Below are 27707 nucleotides of genomic sequence, written 5' to 3'. Positions count from 1 at the left end.
TTTTAATCAATTTGCAAAGTCATCAACAAATCAGTTTTCTGCTTTGTCATTATGTAGAGTGTAGACTGATGTGAAAAAAAAAATTAAGCATAAGGCTGCAACAACATAATGTGCACAGTGCATCATTAGACTCATATTTATGCGTGGTATCTTTGAAATAATATACATGTCAATGTGTGATCAACAGCATAGACAACTAAAAAGAACAAGGGTGTGGGCTTTTTTAATTATGCGTAGCCTATGCTTGCAAAAATGAAAGTGAAACTGAAATGTAGCCTACAGTATATAACCGCTCTGATTTCGCTTGCTTAATACAAGTCAACTGTACTCCCGGAGAGAGCTGATATAATTATATTGGAGGGGGTGAAAAAAAGCAAAAACAAAATGGGATCATCAGACTCACAACCAGAGCAACCAAATCCAGGTGAGAGGGTCTTTCTTCCATATAGACACATTCTCAGAGAGATACTACTAAATTATTGTTAAACTTAATTGCTAAATGTGTTTCCATAGAACTGGATAAACCATGGAGGGAATTTGACTGGGGGTAAGCCTTACATGTGCATAATCTATTCTATATGCAGACCAGTACTTTATTTATTTTTTATGTGCAGGCATGTCTTTGTGCACAGCAGTAAAAACACTGATCTGTTCAGATAAAAATGAAAATACTGTGTGGGGTGAGAATTTATTTCCCTGTAAAATATGTTTAGTGGAAAATTATTTTAGCATGGATTTGTATCCAACATTTTACTTGTGAAAATGCCAAAAAGTAGAAAATTATCCATTTTATCCTCAGATGTTGATATCATTAATGGCAATATTGATTTTTTTTTTTTTTTTTTTTTTTTTTTTTTACAGGATAATACTCGAACACACTAATTAATGATGAAAATGCTTATAAAAATGGTTTCCTCATTTTGAGTGATTCAATCATTTTTTAGATATGCAATCTGAAAATAATAAAATAAAAACTGTATTTCATTTGATGAGTATAAGTGGTCATTAAAAAAAAAAGTCCACAGTCAAAATTGACTGACCACATAAAACTAAAAAGTTAATGCAGAGCATCAAATTTGATATTGTGACTTGCTTTGCTTCCAGCTTCCAGCTTGTATAAACTTCGTTTATTGTTCTAAAATCAAAGGCTTTCTCATTCCGAAAACTAGACAATGGCTGTTCATGTTTTTGTTACGTCTCGGCTACAGTAGATTACTGCCATTCTTTATATTGCAGGTGTTGTGCCGAATTTCGACCCCCGCCAAATTATTACCCCCCCTAGTATTTGTAGGTTTAGGATTAGCTATGGGGGAGGGGTTAGGATTAGGGGTGCGGTTAGGATTAGGCAATCAGGTACTGACTTCAACGAGGGGGGTAATAATTTGGCAGGGGGTCGAAATTCGGCACAACACCTGTTCTCCAAGTCTCAAATTGCTCGTCTTCAGCTAGTACAAAACACGACTCTGGAACGCCCTGCCTCTAGAGATTAAAACCTGTTTTCTTTAGTATATTGACTATTTTCTTCGGTTGGTTTTACTAATTTATATTTGAGTCTGATACTGCTATTCCTGTTTTATGGTTACTCTATGTTGCTCTCGTTTTTATTTATTTATTTGTTGTTATGCATGTTATCTTCTTTTAATCCTGTTGTTCTGTAAAGCCTTTGGTCAGCCTAGTGGTTGTTGTAAATGTGCTATATAAATTAACTTGAACTTGAACTAAGTAAAGAAAACTCTGTAACGTTACTTATAGAAAGAAGCAGTTCTTTATTTACCCTTGCATCGTCATCAGCAGAGATGCTCCGAACTGCTTGTGCCACTTCTTTCCAGATAGAGGTGGGGTGAAGTTATTCTTCTCCTTCTTCTTTTGTTATTTGCGGCAGACTACACGCATCTAAGGCGTATTGCTGCCCTCCACAGACCACTTGAAGAACTCCACTTAATAAATTATGTAGGCTACCTATATAGTCCATTCCGATGCAAACATTTGACAACAACTTTTGTTGTCTCATAGTCCTTAACAATTAACAATTATTTAAAAAGTAATTGGACAGAGTATGCAAATATATGTAGATGAATCAATGAACACAATTAATAGAAAAACTTAAATATAAAGAATGGAAATCGAGTTTCAGATAATGTGTCATTACTACAGAGTTTGTGGCTATTTAATGGGCCCTTGGATGGGTGGAGGAAAATGGTACTGGTAAAAGAGTAATATGCTCAGACTCAACTGCAGCTTTAACGGCAATAAAAGGAAGGAAGAGTAGGGCCGGATCAGATTTAATAGTAGAAATACAAGTAACATTGAATCTAATAATTAATATGGGGAATACAGTGGGATTTCTTTGGGTTACAGCTCACATAGGAGTGCGAGGAAACGAATAGGCCGATAAAAATTTTTTTTTTTTAAATTAAACAAACCTATTCATTTTGAGTATGGAAGTAATGTATAGAAGAGTTGAGTGTAAATTATTCAGCAAGGATTAATAAAATAATGGCAAAAAGAATGGGAAGAGGTAAAAAAAAGGCAGACATAATAATTTTTTTCTTCAGCCAATAGTGAAAAATTCAATAAATATAGGTTTAGGAAGGAGGGATAGTGTGGTTATTACTAGACTAAGATTGGGGCACTGCACATTGAATTATGGGCTGGCATTGGTTGTAAAGCATCCAGATGACAGATGCATATGTGGAGAAGTGACGAATCTTTCTATTCCTGTGAGAAGGTCTGAACGCAAAGCACATTTTTCCTGTTGCTGTTTCACAGGGATTAGTCAAGGAAATAAAGGAGGATAAAGAATCAGCTGAGTTATTTAGAACAGCAATAGCTCCACTGGGAATGGGTCCATAACTATGGCAAAATCACATGGAGTGACAGAAGCTTTATGTGAAGTTCTGTTAAATGTTGTTTTCATTTGACAGACAAAAAGAAACCCTAAAAAAAAAGCTGGAAAACTTCAAACTGAGTTCTCCAGATGTAACGGACATCAAGATTCTGGTTGCTGGAGAAATTGGAGCAGGAAAGTCCAGCTTTATTAACTCTGTCGATAGTGCCTTTCAAGGACGGATCACTTCTAGAGCGCTAGTTGATTCAGCTGGTGGTGGCAGTCATAGTTTCACACAAAATGTAGGTATTTGTCACCTATACAGTTGTTCTCTAAAATGTCCAGTTGACCTAAAGCATTGAGCATTTTAGTTATTCATATGATGATTTCTTGGAAATTGTTTACAAATATTTATGCCTCTATATTTTTGGTCTTCACTAGCTCAAAGCATATACCATCAGAAGTGGGAAAAAATCTTTGCCCTTCGTCTTCAAGGACATAATGGGCTTAGAAGCTCAAGCAATGGCTGGGTCACAACCAGAGGACATCATCAACACTGTGTTTGGCCATGTGAAAGACGGCTATAAAGTAATAAACCCCTATATTGTGATAATAGCATTTTGACATAAAGTTTGTGAGTGTGCAACAGGTTTGACGTTTAACATATATTGCTTATTTCCAATCTTAGTTCAATGTGGAACAGGCACTCACTCATACGGATCAACATTACACCAGTGACCCTAACCTCTCCGATCAGGCTTTCTGCCTGGTGTACGTCATACCCGCAGATCTAATCCAATACACAGATGATAAACTTATTGATAAGCTGAGGATCATCCGCCAGAGAATCAGTGATAAGGGTAAATCTGAATGTTTAATTATGATTTTCATTCATGAGTTCACATACATTGCATTACACGAGAGAGAAGTGGGCATAAAAGTGGGTTGAGTTTGTGTGTTTTTCAATGTGTGGGTAAAAAAAAAAAAATCCAGATACAGTAATGCCAAGTGCAAACAGGGCTTGTTACAAGGCTCAACTTTTCTGCTTAATTATTTACATGACCCGGAAAATGTATGTGGGTCAGTTATGTAGATATGTACAACAAACTGCCTTAAATGTGGAAGAAAAACGACTTGTGTAAAAACAATGTAAAGAACCTTTACATTGCCTGTGCATTTTCTGTAGGGATTCCTCAAGTGGTTGTCATGACCAAAGTGGATGAAGCATGTCCGCTGGTCAACAAGGATCTAAGGAAGATCTACAAGAGCAAGAAGATCAAAGAGAAGGTATGTGATATAATCCAAAGACATACACGTGTTTCAATTTATCAATCACATCAGTCAAATTTTCTGACCTAACATTCTGTTCCTGTCCAGATGGAGTTGTGCAGTGCCAAAACGGGTGTGCCATTGACAAACATCTACCCAGTGAAGAACTACCATAATGAGGGTGAACCGAAGGGTGACATTGATGCTCTGATACTAAAGGCACTTGAAAAGATTGTTCAGATTTCTGATGATAGATTGATGGACATTCAAAGTTAAATCACATATAATGCATTTGGAGTGGGTCATTCTTTTGATTGTGATACATTTTCAAAAGAACATAATTTTAAGAAGATTGTGGTTTAAAACTAGCATTGAGAGGACTGTGTTTTGTGTTTAGTTTTACAAATATATGTACAGCAGGGTTCACAGTCAATGAAAATCTGGGACTCTAAATCTAATGTAAATCTGAAAAATAATAGAAAGATTCAAAATTTTATTTTTATTTTAAGAAAAGAAAAGTTACAATGTAAAATCGTTCTACATCTAAAAACATTAAAACTATTAAATGACACAAATAAGTAATGTGGGAATAATGCATGAAAAAAATGCATGAACAAACTGAACTAACTGTTGCTTATTGAGATCTGTTGAATAAATCCTATTTAATCTTGAATTGTTCATTTTTCTTGACAATAAATGCATTCAACCTGTCCCAAAACAGTGAATTTGGGGATCTGGAGCAATCAGACTGAGAGAAAGCATGGCTTTCGTTAAATTCATGTTGAAATGTATTCTCTGCCTGCACTGCTGATCTAGCATGTCTAACTTGAATAAATCTGGCATTGTCTACTATGAATATTATATATCAGTGTATTCTTCTTTGGGTTTTTTTTTTTTGTTTTGTTTTTTTTGAAAGAAAATCTGCCTGGACACATTTGTGAGAGAAACCAGCCGAGAGATCTTATAAAAAAACAAGTGTCTCACAATCATAACGGACAGATATGCATTTGTATGCATTAGATCTGGTATTTGTTCAAAGGTGCAATTTGCAGGATGCAATTAGTAGGATGGTTTGTATTTGTTTGTGAAATATTATCTAGGCTCATTTATTTATATTTGTAAAACACATTGTGGTATAGTGAAATGTGTTATGAACTACACAATACATATTTGTGACTCCACTGCATTTTTGCTCAAATTGACCTTTGTATCTGCACATTGCTTTCTGTTTGTTTGCGAGTCGAGTTTTCCTTTGCAAAGCAGATCGAGTTTGTTTTGCAAAATGCTGGATTTGTTTGTTTAATTATGGCACAATATTAACTCAGGACTTTTTTTTTTTTTGTCTGTGTAGAGACGTGAGCCAGATTTCAAGTAAGGAACATTTCTGTGGAACTACGTCAAAACATTGCTAGGCTGATCATTTTCGTAGAGAGAATGGCAGAAGTTAAACCAAATTCTGTCATTGATTTACAAATAAAAACCTTTCACAAGTCCTTTAAGAAATAAAGGATCTCCGACCGGACCAACCCGATTTACAGGCCAGTGACAGAGGACGAAGCTAACGCTACACCCGGAGCTTCACCCGCGCTTGTTATGAGAAACGGAGGTGGCTGGCTTTATTTGCTTATTTGTTAACTTATGCTGTTCAATTCATTGCATTTTAATGTTCATGTCATGTATTTGTACTCAATATATAATCTAACTGTACATATCTGTTCTTTTACAGTTAGTAACTGAAGTGTAGATCACATTTGTACAATTATATGCAAAAAATGATGATTGTAATAAATGATAAACTCTAAAATTTAAACTTTTATCCTTTTCAGGTTTGATTCTAATCATAATGTAACATATTTGAAAAAACTAAATTTCAGTAAAAAAAAAAAAAAAAAACATTTTTATTGTTAGAATTGTGATTTCATAATATTTAGATATGAATCCAACTGGAAAATCTTGTGAAAATATATCTTTCAGTTAGTCAAATAGCATATTGTTACGGCGTCCTGCCCTGATGATTCTCTGTGAACTCTGCCCCGTGCGCTCTCCTCTGAACTCTAGTGCCATGCATACTTCAGATTAGTATGGATTGTTTCTCCCTGATTATCCCCGCACCTGATCTGAATGAACTCTGGTCCCAAAGCTATATATACGCCTTGTTATCTCGGCGTCCTTTGCGAAGTATTGTCTCACTGTGATTCATGTCCGAGCGTTTTCTGGTATTCCTGTCAGACCTTGCCTTTGAACCTTGCCTGTTACTAACTTCTCTGATTGTCTGCAGCCTGCCCCGTGACCATTGACCGTACCTGGATTCTGATTCTCGCCGCCTGCCCTGACCTTAAGCCTGTCCCCGGATTCCGTTACCAGCTGCCAGCCCTGAACCAAGCCTGTCTCTGACCCTGAGTTTCCGCCTACTGCCCTGAGTGCCAGCCTGCACCCTTTTCAAGCTTTACTGCCTTTTGTGTTTGCATTATTATTGAAACGTTTGTTTGGAAAAGACTGTTCATTAAATTGTTGCACATGGATCCGTCTCTCACGTCTGCTTCATCACAGAATACTTCGCCAAACGAGGATCCAGCGACTATGACCGCCCTGTCGGCTGCTTACACCGCCCAAGCCTCTCAGCTAGCCACTCATCACCACCAGCTGTCTCGACTGACCACGCTAACGGAGGAATTGATAACAGCGGTTCAAGCCCTGCAAAAACCTACCGCGGAAACGGCTTCCGCATCAGCACCCGCTGCACCTGTCCTCTCACCGGACTCGCTAACGACCGCAAGCGCTAGCCCACGCCTCGCGTTACCCGAGAAATACGACGGAGACCCAGGTAAATGCAAGGGCTTCATCTTACAGTGCTCTCTGTATCTCGCCCAACAGACTTCTCTACATACCACAAACGCCAGCAAGATCGCATTTGTATGCTCTCTACTCACCGGGCGCGCGCTGGAGTGGATCACCGCGGTCTGGAGGAATGATGGCACCGCCTTTGCGTCATACGGAGAATTCCTGGAACGTTTTCAAGCCGTCTTCGAACATGCCAAGGAGGGGAAGGGAGCGGAGGATCTTCTTCTGGAGCTCGCGCAGCGACGAACTCCCGCCTCGGAGTATGCACTGAAGTTCCGTACTCTAGCAGCTCAAACCGACTGGACAGAAAATGCTCTCAAGGTGGTTTATCGTCGGGGTCTAAATCACGAATTGCAAGCCGAGCTAGCCTGTCGCGACGAGGGAAAGGATCTGGATCAGTTCGTTCTTCTCTCCATCCAAATCGACAACTTGATGCATTCTCGCCGCGGCGGCAGCCGCGCTGCGAACACCTCACGCAGCCTCTCTGCGCCTCGCGCCACGTGGGTCACGCCCACCGAAACCAACGAGCCCATGCAGATTAATACTTCGCAGCTGTCTGTGGAGGAGAGAGAACGCCGCAGGACCTTGAGATTATGCATGTATTGCGGTGGCGCCGGTCACTTCCGTCTGCACTGTCCTCAACGACCCACACTCAAGGATAAACCCTCGGTGAGTCTGAACCTTGACTGTTTAAATCCTCTATCCTGTATCTCAGTGCCATTAGAATTCACTAATAATGGAAGATCTTTTACTGCTACAGCTTTAGTTGATTCTGGGGCAGCCGGAAATTTCATGTCAAGAAATTTTGCTCTGTTGCACAAGATAGCTCTAATTCCCTGCACTTCTCCTCTTTCTGTCGAGGCTGTCGATGGACGCCCCCTAGGCACTGGCCGCATTACTCACGTAACTCAGAAGCTTCATATGCGCACGGGGGCACTTCACTGCGAGACTATACACTTCTATGTACTCCATGCTCCTCATACTCCTGTCATCCTGGGCTTACCCTGGCTAAGAACTCACGACCCTCATCTTCAGTGGACTACAGGTCAGATAATCAGCTGGAGCGAGAACTGTTTCTCCAAGTGTCTTACGACAGTCCAACCCCTACCGGTCCGAAGTATCACTCAGCCCCGGGAGGAACCCGTGTCATCAAACCTGCCAGTCATGTACCACGACCTTGCCGAAGCCTTCTGTAAAGTCAAAGCTACCAGGTTACCCCCGCATCGAGAGAACGACTGTGCCATCGAGCTCATTCCAGGTTCCTTGCCACCCAGGGGCCGCATCTTCCCTCTTTCTCAGCCTGAAACTGAAGCTATGCAAAAGTACATTGAAGAGGAGCTCGCTAAGGGGTTCATTCGACCTTCCACGTCTCCCGTGTCGGCTGGTTTCTTCTTCGTCAAAAAGAAGGATGGAAGTCTACGACCCTGTATCGATTACAGAACACTCAACGAGTGCACAGTCAAGTTCCGTTATCCGCTGCCCTTAGTACCCGCCGCTCTTGAGCTCCTCCGCACGGCCAACTATTACACTAAACTGGACCTACGCTCAGCCTATAACCTGGTTCGGATCCGCGAGGGAGATGAGTGGAAGACGGCATTTTCCACAAGTACTGGGCACTACGAATATCTCGTGATGCCGTTCGGTCTCTCTATCAGTCCTGCTGTTTTCCAGTCCTTTGTCAACGATGTATTCCGGGATATGCTCCACCGCTGTGTCATAGTCTACATAGATGACATCCTGATTTATTCAGACACCCTTGAAGCCCACATCCAGCACGTCCGAGCCGTTCTGCAAAGACTCATCCAGTTTCAACTTTACGCCAAGTTAGAGAAATGCGACTTCCATCAGACGTCCACAACATTTCTGGGTTATGTGATCAGTCCAGAGGGCGTGGCTATGGATGAGAGCAAAGTCAAAGCGGTGGTGAATTGGCCCCAGCCCTCTACGTTAAAGGAGTTGCAGCGCTTTCTGGGCTTCGCAAACTTTTACAGACGTTTCATCAGGGGATTCAGCTCCGTGGCAGCACCATTGACAGCCTTGGTTCGTAAGGGCACGAGACGCCTTCCCTGGAACGAAAGTGCTGCTCAGGCTTTCAACCAGCTCAAAGACAGGTTCACTACTGCTCCTATCTTGCATCACCCTAATCCTGAATTGCCCTTTGTAGTGGAAGTGGATGCCTCGAATACTGGTCTGGGAGCTGTCCTCTCTCAACGTCAGGGAGTTCCTGCTAAACTGTACCCCTGTGCCTTCTACTCCAGGAAGTTGAACTCAGCGGAGAGGAACTATGACGTCGGAGACCGCGAGTTGTTGGCCATGAAGTCGGCCTTTGAGGAGTGGTGTCACTGGCTCGAGGGATCCACTCACCCATTCACTGTTTACACTGACCACAAGAACCTGGAGTACCTACGCACAGCCAAGAGACTGAACGCACGCCAAGCAAGATGGTCACTGTTCTTTTCCCGGTTCCAGTTTACTGTGACTTACAGGCCTGGGTCTAGAAATACCAAAGCTGATTCCCTGTCTCGCCAGTTTGACACCGATTTAGAAATCCATGCCCCCGAGTCTATCATCAGCCCTGACCTAGTCCTTGGTCCCGTTCAGTGGGATATCGAAACCGAACTTGCCCTGGCCAATGCCAACATGGTGATCCCGTCTGAATGCCCGCCTGGGAAAACCTACGTTCCTGAAACTCTTCGTGACAGGTTGCTAAACCATGTGCATGCCTTTCCCAGCTCCGGCCATCCTGGAATCACTGCCACCATCCAACTCTTACAGAACCGCTACTGGTGGTCCACGCTCTCCCAGGACACCAACGAGTTTATTCAGCACTGTCAGAATTGTAATACCCAGAAATCTTCTCGTCTGTTGCCTGCGGGTCTACTCCAGCCCCTGCCCATTCCGCAGCGCCCATGGTCTCATATTGCCATAGATTTTATCACAGACCTGCCACCCTCAGAGGGTTACACCACCATTCTCACAGTGATTGATCGCTTCTCAAAAGCATGCCGTCTCATTCCGCTCACCAAGATGCCCACAGCTCTGCAGACGGCTGAACATCTGTGCAATCTTGTGTTCCGGTTTTACGGATTACCCGAGGATATTGTATCCGACAGAGGTCCCCAATTCACTTCCCGTGTCTGGTCAGCCTTCTTTGAGAAGCTTCAGGTCAACGTGAGCCTCACTTCGGGGTACCACCCCCAGGCCAACGGGCAAGTTGAACGCCTGAACCAGGAAGTCACTCGCTTTCTTCGTTCTTACTGCCACAGTCATCAGGAGGATTGGAGTCGTTACCTCATGTGGGCGGAATATGCACAAAATTCCTTACACAAACACTCTACAGGTATGACCCCATTTCAGTGCATCCTGGGATTTCAGCCGCCCCTGTTTCCCTGGTCTGGGGAACCCTCCAATGTCCCTGCCGTAGATGATTGGCTGAAACACAGTGAGGAAACCTGGAATCTGGCCCATACTCACCTCCAACGTGCTGTAAGACGCAGCAAGGAACAAGCTGACCGTCACCGTAGACCTAGTCCTGAGTACCAGCCAGGGCAATGGGTGTGGTTGTCCACACGGGACCTTCGCCTCAGACTCCCGTGTAGGAAGCTCAGCCCGAAATACCTAGGACCATTCAAAATCATCAGTCGAATTACCCCTGTGTCATTCCGCCTTGCTCTGCCCAGACATATGCGCATTTCCCCTACATTCCACGTCTCTCTGCTCAAACCAGCTGCTGCTCCTACTGAAGAGAGGTGTGTGGATACTGTGGATACTGAGGACCCTGCTCCCCAGCCCATCCTGGTGGAAGGAGAGGAGGCGTACCGCGTGCGCCATCTGCTGGACTCCAGACGTCGAGCCGGTCAACTACAGTATCTAGTAGATTGGGAGGGTTTTGGTCCAGAGGAACGTTCCTGGGTCAATGCCACTGACATTCTGGATCCATTGCTCACTCAGGAGTTCCATCGTAATCACCCCGAGAAACCTGCACCTCGACTCCGGGGCAGACCCCGCCGTCGTCAATTCCCTCGCGCCAGGAGGCGCTCGCAGGGGGGGGGCTCTGTTACGGCGTCCTGCCCTGATGATTCTCTGTGAACTCTGCCCCGTGCGCTCTCCTCTGAACTCTAGTGCCATGCATACTTCAGATTAGTATGGATTGTTTCTCCCTGATTATCCCCGCACCTGATCTGAATGAACTCTGGTCCCAAAGCTATATATACGCCTTGTTATCTCGGCGTCCTTTGCGAAGTATTGTCTCACTGTGATTCATGTCCGAGCGTTTTCTGGTATTCCTGTCAGACCTTGCCTTTGAACCTTGCCTGTTACTAACTTCTCTGATTGTCTGCAGCCTGCCCCGTGACCATTGACCGTACCTGGATTCTGATTCTCGCCGCCTGCCCTGACCTTAAGCCTGTCCCCGGATTCCGTTACCAGCTGCCAGCCCTGAACCAAGCCTGTCTCTGACCCTGAGTTTCCACCTACTGCCCTGAGTGCCAGCCTGCACCCTTTTCAAGCTTTACTGCCTTTTGTGTTTGCATTATTATTGAAACGTTTGTTTGGAAAAGACTGTTCATTAAATTGTTGCACATGGATCCGTCTCTCACGTCTGCTTCATCACACATATAGTGGAGCTCTATAGCCATCTAGTAGCTAAAATGATAATTTTTTACTTTTAAAACTACATTTTACAAAATATGGGCAAAAAGTTTACACTAAACCATGTAAAATTATCCATGTTATCCCCATGAATGAAAGTTAGAAATATGTGTCTTTTATAAAGTGAATTTTACATAAAATGCAGTTTTTTGTAAAAAGCCTATTTCAATAAATATTTATTTATTTAAAGAAATTTTAAATATATCATAAATCTTCCAAAAACTGCACAAATGTTGAGTAAAAACATTAATAAACAGTGATAAATTACATATGTAAATAAAAAAAAATTATTAAAAAAAACTATTATTCTGTTACAAAATTAAATGTTATTGTCTGGGGCTTTAGGGGCTTTACATTCTCAGAGAGATACTACCAAATTATTGTTAAACTTAATTGCTAAATGTGTTTCCATAGAACTGGATACACCATGGAGGGAATTTGACTGGGGGTAAGCCATTCATGGACATAAGCTATTCTGTATGCAGACATACTTTATTTAGTTTTTATGTACAGGCATGTCTTTATGCACAGCAGTCAAAACACTGATCTGTTCAGATAAAACTGAAAATACTGCGTGAGGTGAGAATTTATTTCCCTGTAAAATATTATTAGTATCTCTCCCCAAACATTTGACCAACTAGAATTGTGTTGTCTTAAGAAGAACCAAAATATTATCCTAATCATCTTATTGACCAGACTTTAAAATTTGACAAACATATGTCCACCGTAATCAGATCCAGCTTCTATCAACTTAGTTTATTGTCTAAAATCAAAGGCTTTCTCATTCCGAAAACTCTAGAAATGGCTGTTCGTGCGTTTGTTACGTCTCGGTATATCCAAGTCTCAAATTGCTCGTCTTCTAGTGATGTTACATTTGACACTGAAGCTTCAAAGCGCGTATCGAGTAGCCTACCAGCGCAATTTCTCATGAAGCTCCGTTACATGATCATATATTCTGAATTTCTGACACATAAACAGCATAGTAACCAGGGGCGTTGCTAGACATAAAGCACAGGTCCCCCATTGTTTGTCTGAGATAGAAACAGTAACTAAGGAGGCCGTGGCTTACCGATAGGTCAATTAAATATAAATTTAATATCCGAAAGATTGATTCATTGTTATCACAAACAATCAAAGACAGTAGTACAGAACACAACAATGTGTTTATTTTCTGTGCTGTACAGTGCTGCAGGCAGGGGCGTTTGTTTCAAAAACACCAGGCTGGGTAGTTGGGTAACTTAGGGGGGTTCGCGGGGGCATACTCCCCCGTGAAAATTTGGATTTCTCGGACCTACGAATGTGTATTTTAAGGTGTTTGAAGGTCAAAAGCTTTAAAAGCATGTCAGTGGGCATAAATGATTTATCAAGCAGATAACAGATTCTTAAACATGAATGAGGATAAATGTTGCAATGAATGATCCACACTACAAAATGTTAATGTGTATTGTCAACATTCAAAACTATTTTAACACTTCCAAAAATTTAGTTTTTGCGTAGTAACTAGTAAGCTCACTCACATACACCTCAAACTACACACAGATATGAATTATGTAAAACACTATCTTGTGTCTTTTGCTTGTTCAGTGTGTCTGTTTTGTTTTTTCACACGAGTTTGTCACACGTACTTGTATGTGCCCAAATACACTGTATATATTATACAGTATGTTTGATGAATGTTACAGTTATTGAACTAAACTGAATCAACACTGAAGTGACTAAGTAAAAGTGAAGTAACTGAATATTGATGCTTGTTGGCCAAGCTGCTTCTCAGGCGTTTTTTTTTTTTTTTTTTTTACTATTGTGAAGCTGCTGTGCAACAATATATTGTAGCTCATATATGTATATCTAAATATACACGGATCTACACACACACACTGAATATGCAAAAATGGCAAGTCAGAAACTCAACTCTATTTCTAAAGCGCTGTGTGAGTGTGTATGTATGTACACACGGTACACACACATACACACACACACATATATATATATATATATATATATATATATATATATATATATATATATATATATATATATACATATATATATATATGGATGGATGGATGGATGGATATTTGCACTATAAACAGAAATTCAAGGGAGTAAAAATTATTTCTTTCTTTCTCAAAACTGAGTTTCTCACTTCACGCTCACTAGGCTACTGCGCAGACTTGGGAGCCCGATCTCACGGGAAAACGTACAAATTCTACAAAGTGGCTTATTCGTACGAATTCATACGACCTGACTCGTACGAATTAGTACGATTTTTGCAAAATCGTACATATTTGACGAATTGGCCAATTCGTATGAATTCATACGAATGACCTACCCCTGACCCCGCCCCTAAACCTACCCATCACGTGGGTTTAGACAAATCGTACAAATTCGTACGAGTGAGGTCGTACGAATTAGTACGAATTAGCCAACTTTTTATCATTCGTACGAATTCGTACGAATTGGTCGTGAGATAGCGTTGGACTTGGAGACTTTGGCGGCTTCACTTTTCTTGTGGAAGAGAGTGAAGGGGCGTCGTCCATCTCCTTTTACAGTCTGATCGGAACAAAATACGGGACTTATTCTGCCATATTGCACGTTGCACTTTCTCCCAGTCATAGTAGTCTATAGTAGTCTAATGTCATAGTTTTTCTGTATAAAAAGTCTTTGCCTATTAGTAAAGTGCAATTCCATTTCTTGGCAGAGGTTTTTCATATTGGTTTTTCTGAGGCTTGATGCTTTTGCATCTGATGTCTGATGATGTAAATTGTTTATCAAGTCTTACCTCCCTCAAACTCATCATCTCTCCTTTCTGCTTCCCTGTCCCTGCTTCGTACAAAAAGAATTCTGATGTCCATCTACAGAAGCCAATAATGAATAAAAATAAGATTATTTGTATTATTTACAAACTTCTGAACTTCGGTGTGCTCAAATGTGCGCGCGCTGCAGTTGCTAGGAGGAAACAGACGCGCGCGGACATGGATTTCTGTTGCGCGGGTCAGTTTCTGTTTTCGGTTAAACTGCGTTGCTTTTACAAGCGTTGATTGTTTTATTAGCGTTGCAAATAGATAATTTATATTACCCTATAATATAATTTCTATTAAATACATTGACAAATAAAATAAATTGTTAAATTCAAACTTCAGATTTACTGGGGCACAGCAGATTTATACTGGGGCACGTGCCCCAGTAAAAGGTGTCTAGCAACGCCCCTGCTTGATGCAAAACAGAGAGAAAAGACTAAATTATATTAGAATAATTACACAATATACACTGTTACCAGTCAAATTAAATCATTAAAGGAAAATCCATCTTTGCAGTGCATACACAGAAGTGGCATCAGATCTGGCATTAATATATTTTCACTACATTTACAATTGCATAAATAAAGCTATGAGATCGTTAAAATTAGAAATCAGGAAAAAATAAATAAAATACTTGTAATAGCCTATATGTCCAAATAGAAACTGTTATTTCAAATTGTAATAATATATCACAATACTGTTGTTCATATAGGCTACTATATTTTAATCAAATAAACGCAGGCTGGGTGAGGATAAGGACTTATTTCAAAAACATTTAAAAATACAACTGACACACACACACACACAAGTTTCAAGTTTTGAAAAATACAACAACAAACAGTAATATTGTAAAGTATTATAACAATTGAATTTATAATTATATAGGATTATGTAACGTTCACAAAATTCACGGTTCGGTTCAATCGCTGTCTGTTGCATTGGTAATATGGCTTTATTTTGAAATTGTCGTCAGCAAAATAGAGGGAAAACAAACAATATTGACAATATTGTTTATAAAATGTAACTCACCATGTTCATTTATTGTTAATTTAACTGTTTCGTTCCGTTCGCCTTACATCCTTAATAAGCGTGACCTAAACCTTACGTAGGCCAATAGCAGCGCTTAGTAATCGTGACGTACGCCAATAGCAGCTGCAAATCAGAAGCATTTGTGGGAAATACCGACTGTTTTAACCAATAAACGTAGAATTTGTAGTGTTCTTATTGTGTTTAACACAATCTATACTTGATGTCGCGAGTATATCCATCGTGAAAAATCGAAGCTTGAATTTCCAGTTACCGTCATACAGAAAGACAGGTCGACTCTGCGGTATAAATAGCCCCCGCGCGCTCTTAACTATTATTGTTGAGTGCGAAGAGGACTGTACCTGCCCATTGATTGCCACATGGATCAAGACGATCTTTTTATCTTATTTTATTTATTATACATTTAAATAGTCCAAGAAATGCTTACTGTACACCAGTGTACAGTATCATTTTAAATTGACAATTTATGTTATATGAATTTAGGTTTCAATATGTGGTATCATCAGGTTTTCATACCTCAAATTAAAACCCAGTGATATGTCTAATGGTAACAAAATAAAAACCAAACTAAGATTATGCCCTGTATCATGAAGAAAACATATGTTTATTTTGTGTTACATGATAGCTATTGGTGTTGCCTATACCGTATGAACAGTGCTAATTCAGGTTAAGAATACACTGTGACAGAGGCAAAAAAAAAAAAGAATACAAATAATAATAATAACAATAATGATTATTACCATGACTCATGGTAATATCATTATTGTTATTAGTAACCATAAAATAAATAGACCAACATTTACTTGCATCAAGAAACTCTATTGGTATTTTTATAATTAGTATTAATATAATTGTTACATTTATTTTATTGCCACACTTTAATATGTGAATTATATTATCAGAAAACTGAACATTTAGCGTCGTCAGGCTTTGGATAAAACACTCAGCGGCTCATAAACATGGCTGCTATAAATTTGACCTGCCACAAGATGGCGCCGTTTTCGACACTCTTGATGCTTCGAATCTTTTCCAGAAACATTCAGCGGAAACCCTGGCTTCATTTGCACACCTCTATCATCTTCAGCTTGTACAAAACATGACTCTGGAACGCCCTGCTCTAGAGATTAGAAAGGCCCCTTCTCTGTCTGCTTTCAAGTCTTTGTTAAAAACCTACATGTTTTCTTTAGTAGGCTATTTCTTCAGGATTTCTTTAGGATTCTTTTCTTCGGTTGGTTTTGTGGTGTAATCTATATTACATGTTACCACTAGAGGGCAACACTGGCATGTATGATGTCTGAGTACTGCATGGGCAGACAATACAGGGGCGAGTGGGAAACACAATGTTGTTGCAGCCTGTTAATAAAGCTGTTAATAAAGCGGCTCGGTGAACACTCAAGGCGACAGTCTTTATTTATAAAAGAACACAACAGGTTTTACTAATTTATATTTGAGTCTGATACTGCTATTCCTGTTTTATGGTAAAATACTCATATATTATGGTTACTCTGTGTCGCTCTCGTTTTTTATTTTATTTGTTTAACATATTTTAATCATGTTATTCTGTAAAGCACTTTGGTCAGCCTAGTAGCTGTTGTAAATGTGCTTGAACTTGAACTAAGTAAAGAAAACTCTGTAACGTTAGAACTGAAAGAAGCAGTTCTTTATTTACCCTTGCATCGTCATCAGCAGAGATGATCCGAACATAGACTGTTGTTCACAAACAAGTTATTCTTCTCCTTTTGTTATTTGCGGCAGACGTCCCCCTCGTCTCATCCTTGAGGCACAGAATATGCAGCAATGCTCCAGTCATCCCATTTTGTGAATGTTCAACCATGTTGGTCTCCACCTGTTGATTACACACAATCAATTAGAGTGTTGCAATATAACTAACATGCAAGTAAAGTTTTTTTTTTGGAAGTATACATTTTTTTTTTTATTGCAAACATTACAAAATATGACTAAATGTGGCAAACAAACAAAATGTCTATTTAAATTCAGTATTTGCAAACTGAATTATAGTAATAAAAGAGTACTTTGGACTAATATTGTCAACATTTAGGCAATAAAAGTCAAAATATTTCTGTAATGTTGATAGTGTCTTTAACATTAAAACTCACAAACCAGCAAAGCTGCTCTGGCAGCGCTGATGATCGCCACGCTTAGATAATGTTACACAATAAAATGAAAGATGACATGCATGGTAGGGTATCATGTAAGTCTACATTTTTAAAGTTTTAAATAGGCCTATTGACGATCATTCTTAATAATTTTCTTCTCAAAACTGGCGCCTGTCAATTTGACAATATTCCAGGCGGTAATTCCGTTACACTACTAACCAGAATGTGACGGCGCGTATTGTGATGTTATTCCTCAGTTATTTTTTTTCGGAACATTCCTGGTTCCGACAGAGACATTACAGAAGACACACGCAGGAGGAGACTATGCTGGAACTTTCCCCAGTCGCTTCTTCTTGCGAGTATTTCTACAATATACAAGCAGACTCAAACATTCCACACACAAACGTTACATTAGCCTCGAGACTAATTTCCCGCAGATTTTGCGTGCGAGCCCTTGCTGTGAGGGACTAAAAACATAGGCTAGCCTACTGCGATTACGGATTTCATTCAAAACGCTTTCCTCACTTTTAAATACTCAACGTCCACCATGAATACGATATTTACGTGATGAATTTACTATTTAAACTGCATATTTCAAAAAAGGCTGCTGATATAGGCATAGCTGGTTTACAATTAAGGATTTAACGATGCAGCATTTTGTGAAAAAATCTAACCGGCTAGCTGTGGCTATTTACGTTTCACAGAATAAATCCGTTCTCTTACGAGAGGTTCTCTCGTATTGCGTAAGTTAGCTTACGCTACGGGGTAAAGTCATCTTTTCTCGAGATATGAAGCCAAAAAATTATCCTTAATTTTTATTCATTGTCAACGCAGTGCAGCAGCTAGCAGACCTAGAGCAGGCTATCTAGGGCGCTCATTGGCTGCTCTGCGGCAACTGCAGCAGCCTACCAGTGAGCCTGGCGTGACGTCACGCCCAATGAGGGCGCACGCACCCTCACGCGTCACAGCCCGCCAGAATGGGAGTGGCTTAGCGTATAAAAGGAAGGCTCGGAGGCTGATACCCTGATTTTCGTCTCTTCAGCGAAGCTCTTTGCATCGCTGGATCTCTGAGAGAAGCCGCCGCCGTCGAAGCAAGCGACAGAGCAAGCAGAGGACAGCGTCTGAGGAAGCCGGACGATTCTTCGCCGCCTTCAGCCATCCGTGCCTGCTACGCTATCCGGCGTCATATCCTTTTACTGCTGTGTGTGTTCGCCGCTGCGACACATACTCTCGCTTCTAAAAGAGAAATTTCCTACGAGGCGTTGTTTCAAATGCCTCGCACCACTCCCCGCTCTCTCTCTCCCTCTGTTCGAGCCGCGCAACTGCGCCGTTCACAAGGGATGTCAGAGATGCGGACGATTACGGGGCTCGCTCTCTCCCTCTGTTCGAGTCGCGCAAAATGCGCCGCTCACAAGGGATTGCAGAAGCGTACGGTCACTGGGCTAGTTTTTCTTTACGTTACAAGAAAGCTACCCCGCCCCCCGCGCCCGTCTCCCGGCGAAAGGAGAAAAGAGTGTTACACATTCATTCACACATATTTCTCAGTCCCCTAAGTTCAGGCTACTGGAAATATCAATACTGCAGTAAACGAGCCTGTTACACAGTACACGCACGCCTGCAAAACATGATGACGCTCTCTGGCTACTCGCCCCTCTTCCCGCGCTCTCTCCCTCTGCTCGAGCCGCACAGACCGTGCCGCTCACAAGGGATCGCAGAAGCGGACGATCACGGGGCTAGTTTTTCTTTACGTTACAAGAAAGCTACCCCGCGCCCGTCTCCCGGCGAAAGGAGAAAAGAGTGTTTCATATCCATTCACACATATTTCTCAGTCCCCTAAGTTCAGGCTACTGGAAATATCAATACTGCAGTAAACGAGCCTGTTACACAGTACACGCACGCCTGCAAAACATGATGACGCTCTCTGGCTACTCGCCCCTCTTCCCGCGCTCTCTCCCTCTGCTCGAGCCGCGCACACCGTGCCGCTCACAAGGGATCGCAGAAGCGGACGATCACGGGGCTAGTTTTTCTTTACGTTACAAGAAAGCTACCGCCCCCGCGCCCGTCACTCACCGGCGAAAGGAGAAACGAGAGTGTGTGAGTCCCGCCGAGGCTTGACTGACCGCCATGTCTCACATAGTTCTCAGTCCCCTCCCAAGTTCAGGCGACAGGTAATATCAATACTGCAGTAAACGAGCCTGTTTATAGTACACGCACGCCTGCAAAACATGATGACGCTCTCTGACTACTCGCCCCCGCTTCCCGCGCTCTCTCCGTTTGCTTGTGCCGTGCAAACTGCGCCGTTCTCAAGGGATGTTAGAGCGGACGGTCACGAGCAATGTTCAGCACCCCGTGTGCCTCACTCACCGGCGAAAGTAGGAGAGAGTAATTGTAGCCCCGCTGAGGCCGGGCCAATCTCCAATCCTCACACATTTCTCAGTCCCCTCTGAGTTCAGGCGGCTGGAAATATTAATATTGCAGTAAACGAGCCTGTCACAATGCACGCACGCCTGCAACATGAAAACATGACGACGCTCTATAATATCCTCGCGCGAACCGGCAGCCTATGTATTCTCCCCCTGTGGCTCAGTGGCAGAATCTTAGACTTTCGCACCAGAGACCCGTGTTCGAGTCCGGCTCTGGCGGCAAAAGTGTTTTATGCCGAGCTCGCGGCCAGCTTCTCACATGCAGAAGTGAACCCGCCCCTCGCACCCTCCCGCTCACATGATGGTGTTTGAGTAACTATGAGGGTCTAAACATTTGAGCCTTCAAAGCATTTTGCGCTGTCAGTCACCTAAAAAGGCGACTGCAGATGTGTATTTTGCAGCCAACGAGTCAGTTACACAACTCGCTCGCCTGCACACAAACGCCGTTCGCACAGCGACCCAGAGAAATCTGAAAAAGAGTATTAATTCTGGTTATTCGGCTCACGCCGACGGTGTTTTGGGTGTAGGAAATGTGCCCACAGCCCTAGTGCTCACCCCTACACACAAGCACGATCTCCCCTGTGTCTCTCACAGAGCTCACTCTCACAAAGCGGGCACGCGCCGCTCGAGTGTTAAGCGTAGGAATTGTGCCCACGAGTCAGTGCTCACACCTACCCACTGCCCGCTCTGTCACACAGCTGCCCCGGGGGTTAGATCACATAAAGCTCCCCAACACTGGCCATGTTATGAATGTAAGCCCTGTGCCCGCCCACGAGCGCTCACACTTACTGATAAACACATTAACACCCACGCCGCTCTCGCGTCACGGGTTTCTCACTGCAAAACGTTCTCCGTCCCAAGTGACCGAGTCATTGAGTGCAGTCCAGCCAGTTATCGCTATCAGCGAGCTCCCGTTCCCCAGCATCGACAGCGCGCGCACCGCGCAAATTCCTCTGCTACGAGTTCCCTATCCCGCGCTGTGCAGCGGCCGGGACCCAGCGGCCATTCGACCCCTAGCTATGCATGCAGAAGCATGGGAAGCTATCCCGGGCGTGTCAGAATGGGTGCTGAACATTGTGAAACGGGGCTATTCGCTGCAGTTCGCTCGCCGTCCCCCGCGCTTTCGAGCACGGACCGAGACGAGAGTGAATACAGAAGCAGCCCATCTGCTTCATACAGACATAGCGAAACTATTGCGCAAGGGGGCGATAGAACGAGTGCATCCTTCTCTGACCGAGACGGGCTTTTACAGCCGCTATTTCCTCGTTCCCAAGAAGGACGGAGCTCTCAGACCCATATTAGATCTGAGATATTTGAACAAAGCTCTCATGAGACGGCCGTTCAAAATGCTCACAACCAGACAAATCCTCGCGCAAATCCGCCCGAGGGACTGGTTTATTTCTCTTGATCTGAAAGACGCATACTTTCAGATTCAGATTATACCCCGTCACAGGCCATTCTTGAGATTCGCCTTCGACGGTCAGGTATATCAATACACCGTCCTCCCGTTCGGCCTGTCCTTAGCACCCGTACGTTCACGAAGTGCATGGACTCGGCCCTCGCTCCCCTGAGAACACAGGGCATGCGAATTCTGAACTATTTGGACGACTGGTTGATTCTAGCGCAGTCAGAGGAAGAACTCATATCCCACAGACTAGCGCTACTCAGCCATCTGAAAAGCTTGGGTCTCTCGGTCAACTGGACCAAGAGCTCATTAATACCCAGTCAGTCGATCTCTTTTTTGGGAATAGAGCTGGACTCGGTGGCTATGACGGCCAGACTGTCGACACAGCGCGCGCGCGCCGTATTCGACATCACGCCGCGTCTTTTCAGAAAGGCAGGTGTTTCCCCCTGAAAGCATTTCAGAGGATGTTGGGCCACATGGCTTCAGCTGCAGCGGTGCTTCAGCTGGGCCTACTGCGCATGCGCCCGCTTCAGCGCTGGCTGAAAGCGAGAGCGCCCCGCAGAGCGTGGATTGCCGGCGGATCGCGAGTCAGTGTGAATCAGGGCTGCGTCTCAGCCCTGCAGCCCTGGCTGGCGGCCGAATGGTACCAACGGGGAGTTACAATGGGAGTTATCTCGCACCGGAAAACGATCTCGACAGACGCCTCCAACCTAGGTTGGGGAGCGCTTCTCGAGGGCAGACCTGTCTATGGCCTCTGGTCAGACCGGGAGAAATGCCTTCACATAAACTGTCTGGAGATGCTAGCGGTCGAGAATGCACTGAAACATTTTCTCCCATACCTGCAAGGACACCATGTACTAGTTCGCACAGACAACATGTCAGTGGTGTCCTACGTGAACCGTCAGGGCGGGATCAGATCCAAAATCCTCTGCGCGCTGGCAGAATGCCTCCTCGTTTGGGCTCAGGGCTCACTGCGCTCGCTGAGAGCCGCGCATGTGCCCGGTCACCTGAACGTCGGCCCAGACAGACTGTCCAGAGACAACGTTCCCCCCGGGGAATGGTCTCTGCACCACCAGACAGTCCAGCTTCTATGGCGCCTGTTCGGCAGAGCGAAAGTCGACCTCTTTGCAGCAGACGACAAAGCCCACTGCCCGATATTCTTCTCGAAGAGCGAGGACGCGCTGGCCCAAGCCTGGCCCAGCCTCCCGCTGTACGCTTTTCCCCCGATCTCGCTGTTACCCCAGGTGATCGGGAGGATCAGAGAAACGCACCACTCAGTGCTCCTCGTAGTCCCGCACTGGGAGAACCAGACATGGTTCCCGGAATTAATGCGGATGGCAGACTCAGCCCCATGGCCGATCCCGGTGAGGAGAGACCTTCTCTCAAGCCCGCGGTTCGATCTGGCATCCCCATCCAGAGCGCTGGTCTCTGCATGCTTGGAGAATCAACGGATACTCGTTGATTTGCCAAAAGGGGTCGTGAACACGATCACGCAGTCTAGAGCCCCCTCTACGAGACGGCTCTACGCGTCAAAATGGTCTGTGTTTAACAAGTGGTGCACGGGGAAAAATTTAAACCCACAAGCGTGTGGGATTTCGTGTGTTTTGTGCTTCCTTCAGGAGCTGCTGGACGCGGGCAGGTCCCCCTCCACGCTCAAAGTCTATGTTGCGGCTATTGCAGCGTTCGCCGACTCGGCGCGCTGCCGCGTATTAGGAAGGAATGAATTCATCATCCGCTTCCTTAAAGGAGCCAGGAGGATGAATCCCCCGCGGCCCCCCTCGGTTTCGATCTGGGATTTGTCTTTGGTCCTAGAGGCCCTGAAAGCTTATCCCTTCGAACCTTTGGACACTGTGGATCTGAAATACCTCACTTTCAAAACCGCTTTTCTGATAGCTCTGTCTTCAGTTAAACGCGTGGGTGACTTACACGCGTTATCAGTTAACGCGGCGTGTCTTGAGTTCAGACCTAATGACTCAATAGTCATTCTCAAACCGAGACATGGTTACGTCCCCAAGGTGATGGGCACTCCTTTCAGAGCGCAGGTCATTTCCCTCTCAGCCCTACCGGCATCCGGCAGCAAGGTTGATAGTAACCTCCTCTGTCCTGTCAGGGCTCTGAGGAATTACGTCACGCGCTCCGCCGCTTTCAGGCGCTCGGAGCAGCTTTTCGTTTCGTTGGAGGGCGCACCAAGGGTCTCGCCGCCTCAAAACACAGTCTGTCCAGATGGATAGTGGACGCTATTGCGGCAGCTTATGCATCCAGAAACCTGCGGTGCCCCTTGGGCATCCGGGCTCATTCCACCAGAGGCATGGCCTCATCGTGGGCTTGGTTCAGCGGGATTTCCATTCATGACATTTGTACAGCGGCAGGCTGGGCCTCCCCCTCTACATTTGTTAGGTTTTATAACCTGGAAGTTCCCGCCCTGCAGGCTAAACTTCTATCAGTCTGAGTCGTGTGTATGTCCTGCCCACACTTTTGTGCGCGGGCTACTTACTCGGTTTAGCTCTCCTGGTTGAGCTGCACTAGAAAGGGTTATGTCAGTATAGACCGGCCGAGCCGCTCTACACCCCCTAATGTGTGCTTATGAACATGTGCTGGCCCACTAATAAACTGTCGGCCTCCTGTTTCCCACTTATCAGTGTTCCCCGGGTTTCCCCTGGGACTCATGTAGTGGATGCTGGGCGCGCACGGCGTTGACAAGGGGTTCCCGTAGCGTAAGCTAACTTACGCAATACGAGAGAACCTCTCGTAAGAGAACGTAATCGGTTACTAACATAACCTCGGTTCTCTCTAGAAGAGGGAACGAGTATTGCGTAACCCGCCGTGCTCGCGCCACAAGCTCTTGTCGCTTCAGTCGACGAAAACCAGGGTATCAGCCTCCGAGCCTTCCTTTTATACGCTAAGCCACTCCCATTCTGGCGGGCTGTGACGCGTGAGGGCGCGTGTGCCCTCATTGGGCGTGAAGTCACGCCAGGCTCACTGGTAGGCTTCTGCAGTTGCCGCGGAGCAGCCAATGAGAGCGCTAGATAGCCTGCTCTAGGTCTGCTAGCTGCTGCACTGCGTTGACAATGAATAAAAATTAAGGATAATTTTTTGGCTTCATATCTCGAGAAAAGATGACTTTACCTCGTAGCGTAAGCTAACTTACACAATACTCGTTCCCTCTTCTAGAGAGAACCGAGGTTACGTTAGTAACCGATTACGTTACCCCTCACACTTCCATATCAAAGACTGTATGTTGAACAGTGAAATTAGCTTGCTGTTACCACAACTTTTTTAAAATATAGGTAAACATTAATATTAACTTACCATAAAACACTGCCTGCTCCAAGTGGCGTGCTCCTCGAGTCTGAAGTGAAGATCCAGAAAGTTCCGCAAAGAATAAACCAGTTGCTGGGTCAAAATAACCCAACCAGCTGTTTATTTGTGAATAACCCCCTTACAACTCATTTGACCCAGCATGAGCAACCCAATAATGTGTTTACAGTACCCCAAACAACCCAACATTTTGACCCAGCACAATCAACCCAACAATTTGTTTACAGAAACAACCCAGCATTTTTTTTGAGTGTACTAGACTAAGATTGGGGCACTGCACATTGAATTATGGGCTGGCATTGGTTGTAAAGCATCCAAATGACAGATGCATATGTGGAGAAGTGTCGAATCTTTCTATTCCTGTGAGAAGGTCTGAACGCAAAGCACATTTTTCCTATTGCTGTTTCATAGGGATTAGTCAAGGAAATAAAGGAGGATAAAGACTCAACTGAGTTATTTAGAAGTGCAATCAGAGTCCTGCAACGGGTCGGGTACCCGCGGATAAAAGTGGCTAAAACGGGTGGATTGTGACAATCCTAAAATTCACGGGCGGGGACGCGGGCGGATAATGAACTCCTTGCGGGCGGGTAGCGGATGAAAAAATGTGCAATATTTTGTATGTCTAAATTACCAGCATTACACATACGCAAATATGTGTTTTTGTCAGGCCATCCTTACAAATATTCTTGTTTGCCGTAACCCGACCGACACTGTCAATTTAGGACCGACCCAATAAAAAATTTTTTCTCCCCTTTTAGTCCGACCAAGTTGCGACATTAAATTTCTCTGTACTGTAGGCTAATAGGCCTATGTGTTGTAGCCCAGTCATTAAAAAACGATTTAGTTTCATATTCATGTTTAAATAAAATAATATACTTTTTTTATTTTGAAATTTCATGTTGATTATATGAAAAGTGAAAAGCATGAATAAGATAAGATTATCCCGAATATCGTGAGACAAATGGAGTGGGCAGACATGATTTTGACCACTTCATTAAGTTTGTTAAGCCTTTCTTTAAAGTGAATTTCGTTTTGTATTAATTGTATCTTCATTTTAATCAATGTTTCATCTACCAAATTCATGGATTTAATAAATAAGTAAATATAGCAGGCAGGCAATATAATCAGGACATGGCCGGAGGCGCCCGCGCGTGAACTGATCTTCTCTTAAATGAACCGAAACTCATCGTATAAGCTACTTGCCTCACAGACCTGAGAAATAGAAAGCATGAAATGTGTACTTTTAAACAAAACAATTCAAAACGAATGAAAACAGACTGTTCTCTGCTTATAATCAGGCTTGGGAGGGTTACTTTAAAAATGTATTCCGTTACAGTTACAAATTACTTCATAAAAAAAGTATTCAGTAACGTAATCCAAGTACTATAATATGAAAGTAATGTAACTGATTACTTTGGGATTACTTCAAGGTCACGTATATAAATAAAGTCAAGCAAGAAGAAATATTATTAAAAAATTTGGTCCAGTGTACAATATTTGCAAAATATACACACATGCCTGAATATATATCTATGTAAAGGGATATACAGACATCTAGTGGCTAATCTATGGTATTACAGATTATTTTGTTTTATTTTTAACTAATTTTTAACTAAAAAAGAAAAACACAACATTTAAAAATTTTACACAATCTACATATTAGTTTATTTTAAAATAGGCCTACATGTTGACTAAAGCCGTGATCTTTCTTAATTTGCCTGACTGGACGTGGGGCGTTGGCAGTGAGTTCCCCTACGTTACCTAGACAGCGAACATCCCGTTACGTGAGAAAAGATAAGAAAGGACATTTTGGGTACTAAAAAAGCTACTCTCCTAATTTCTACAAAATAGCAGCGGAATTTCCATGAATTAAAAGCGATTTTACCCGCAGGCAGCATCGTTTCTACTGGCAGCAGTGATTCAATCTGCGTCTGAGGAGATTGTAGAAAGCTGTTATTTGCGCATGCACCAGCGCGTGGCACATGTGAGTCATTACTGTCAACAGAACCAGGAACTACTGTATAATCAAGCAGCGCTTAATATAGTGTTATTATGCCACAATACTTATTTATTTAGTTTTAAATGAAACCATTGTAATCCTGAAAGTATTCCCCCTTTTTTCAAAATGTAACTATAATCTGATTACCATGTTTTTTGACGTAACTGTAACGGATTACAGTTACTGGATTTTTGTATCCTGATTACATAACGCCGTTACATGTATTCCGTTACTCCCCAACCCTGCTTATAATCCGTATGAAATGTGCATTTCTCTCTGGCGCATTCACTAGCCTAGCCCAGTGATTCCCAACCCCCGGTCCCCGGACCGGTGCCGGTCCGTGGACCCGTTAGTACCGGGCCTTGAAATATTCCTAGAATAATGTTTTTATTCCCTTTCTTTTTTCTTTTTTTTAATAATAATAATAGTCTTTTTTAAATACTTTAAGTGCTATGACATGTCATCGTATTTAATCAAAAACATAAACAATAAATAGATGTGTTTTGTGAAAATTTTTTTGTGTTTCTTTGAGCGCCTTACGATTGCTTAGCAACGCGTCGTATCTGAACGGACTGAAAAAAAGCACGTTGCACCTGAAGTGACAGAGTGGAGAGATGAGCGGGCCTCAGCAAACTTCAATGGCTAATTTCATTGCGGACAGTTCCAGTAAAAGGAAAGGCGATGGCCAGCTCGAAAATAGCGAGCGAGAGAGAAAAAAGTCAAGCTTCAATCGTAAATACAATACCTCATACATTATGGTTTTACGACAACAGGCGATTCCGTGGAGCTAAATCCGTTGTGTGTTATTTGTGGTGAAAAACTATAAGCTGGTTTTCGTTCATATTTGTGAAGCAGACCTTTTTAAATGTCATTTTATTGTATCCTGGAATTTGTGTGCGATTGTGGCGTGAGAGAGCGGTATTAAAGGTAGAAAGATTTACGACTACGCCACCCGGGGAGTTTCGCCCCGGGAAATATGGACAACACTCAGATTATCATCATTAGGTCACTCA

General features: G+C 43.2%; 2 protein-coding genes across 2 annotated transcripts in view; both read left to right on the top strand.

The window, feature by feature from the left end:
- Nucleotides 1-332: 332 nt before the first annotated feature.
- The window catches only part of LOC309494509 (interferon-induced protein 44-like), a 63201-nt gene continuing 35826 nt past the window's right edge, over nucleotides 333-27707 (top strand). Inside the window, exons 1-6 of the mRNA XM_082163931.1 lie at nucleotides 333-424; nucleotides 514-547; nucleotides 2925-3129; nucleotides 3269-3415; nucleotides 3516-3687; nucleotides 4014-4114. Of these exons, the coding sequence (XP_082020057.1) occupies nucleotides 385-424; nucleotides 514-547; nucleotides 2925-3129; nucleotides 3269-3415; nucleotides 3516-3687; nucleotides 4014-4114 (699 nt within the window). The 5' untranslated portion in view covers nucleotides 333-384. The remainder of the gene's footprint in view (nucleotides 425-513; nucleotides 548-2924; nucleotides 3130-3268; nucleotides 3416-3515; nucleotides 3688-4013; nucleotides 4115-27707) is intronic.
- LOC309495934 (uncharacterized protein) lies at nucleotides 21842-24424 on the top strand (the record flags this gene model as incomplete). Its single annotated transcript, XM_082165872.1, has 2 exons — nucleotides 21842-22666; nucleotides 24315-24424. 2 exons carry the CDS (start codon nucleotides 21842-21844, stop codon nucleotides 24405-24407), a joined length of 918 nt encoding a protein of 305 aa, XP_082021998.1. The 3' UTR covers nucleotides 24408-24424.

The sequence above is a fragment of the Leuciscus leuciscus genome (assembly GCF_965113295.1).
Source record: "Leuciscus leuciscus genome assembly, chromosome: 3".
NCBI lineage: Eukaryota > Metazoa > Chordata > Actinopteri > Cypriniformes > Leuciscidae > Leuciscus > Leuciscus leuciscus.
The sequence above is the reverse complement of the archived record's forward strand: the minus strand, read 5'-3'. Positions and strand labels throughout refer to the sequence as shown.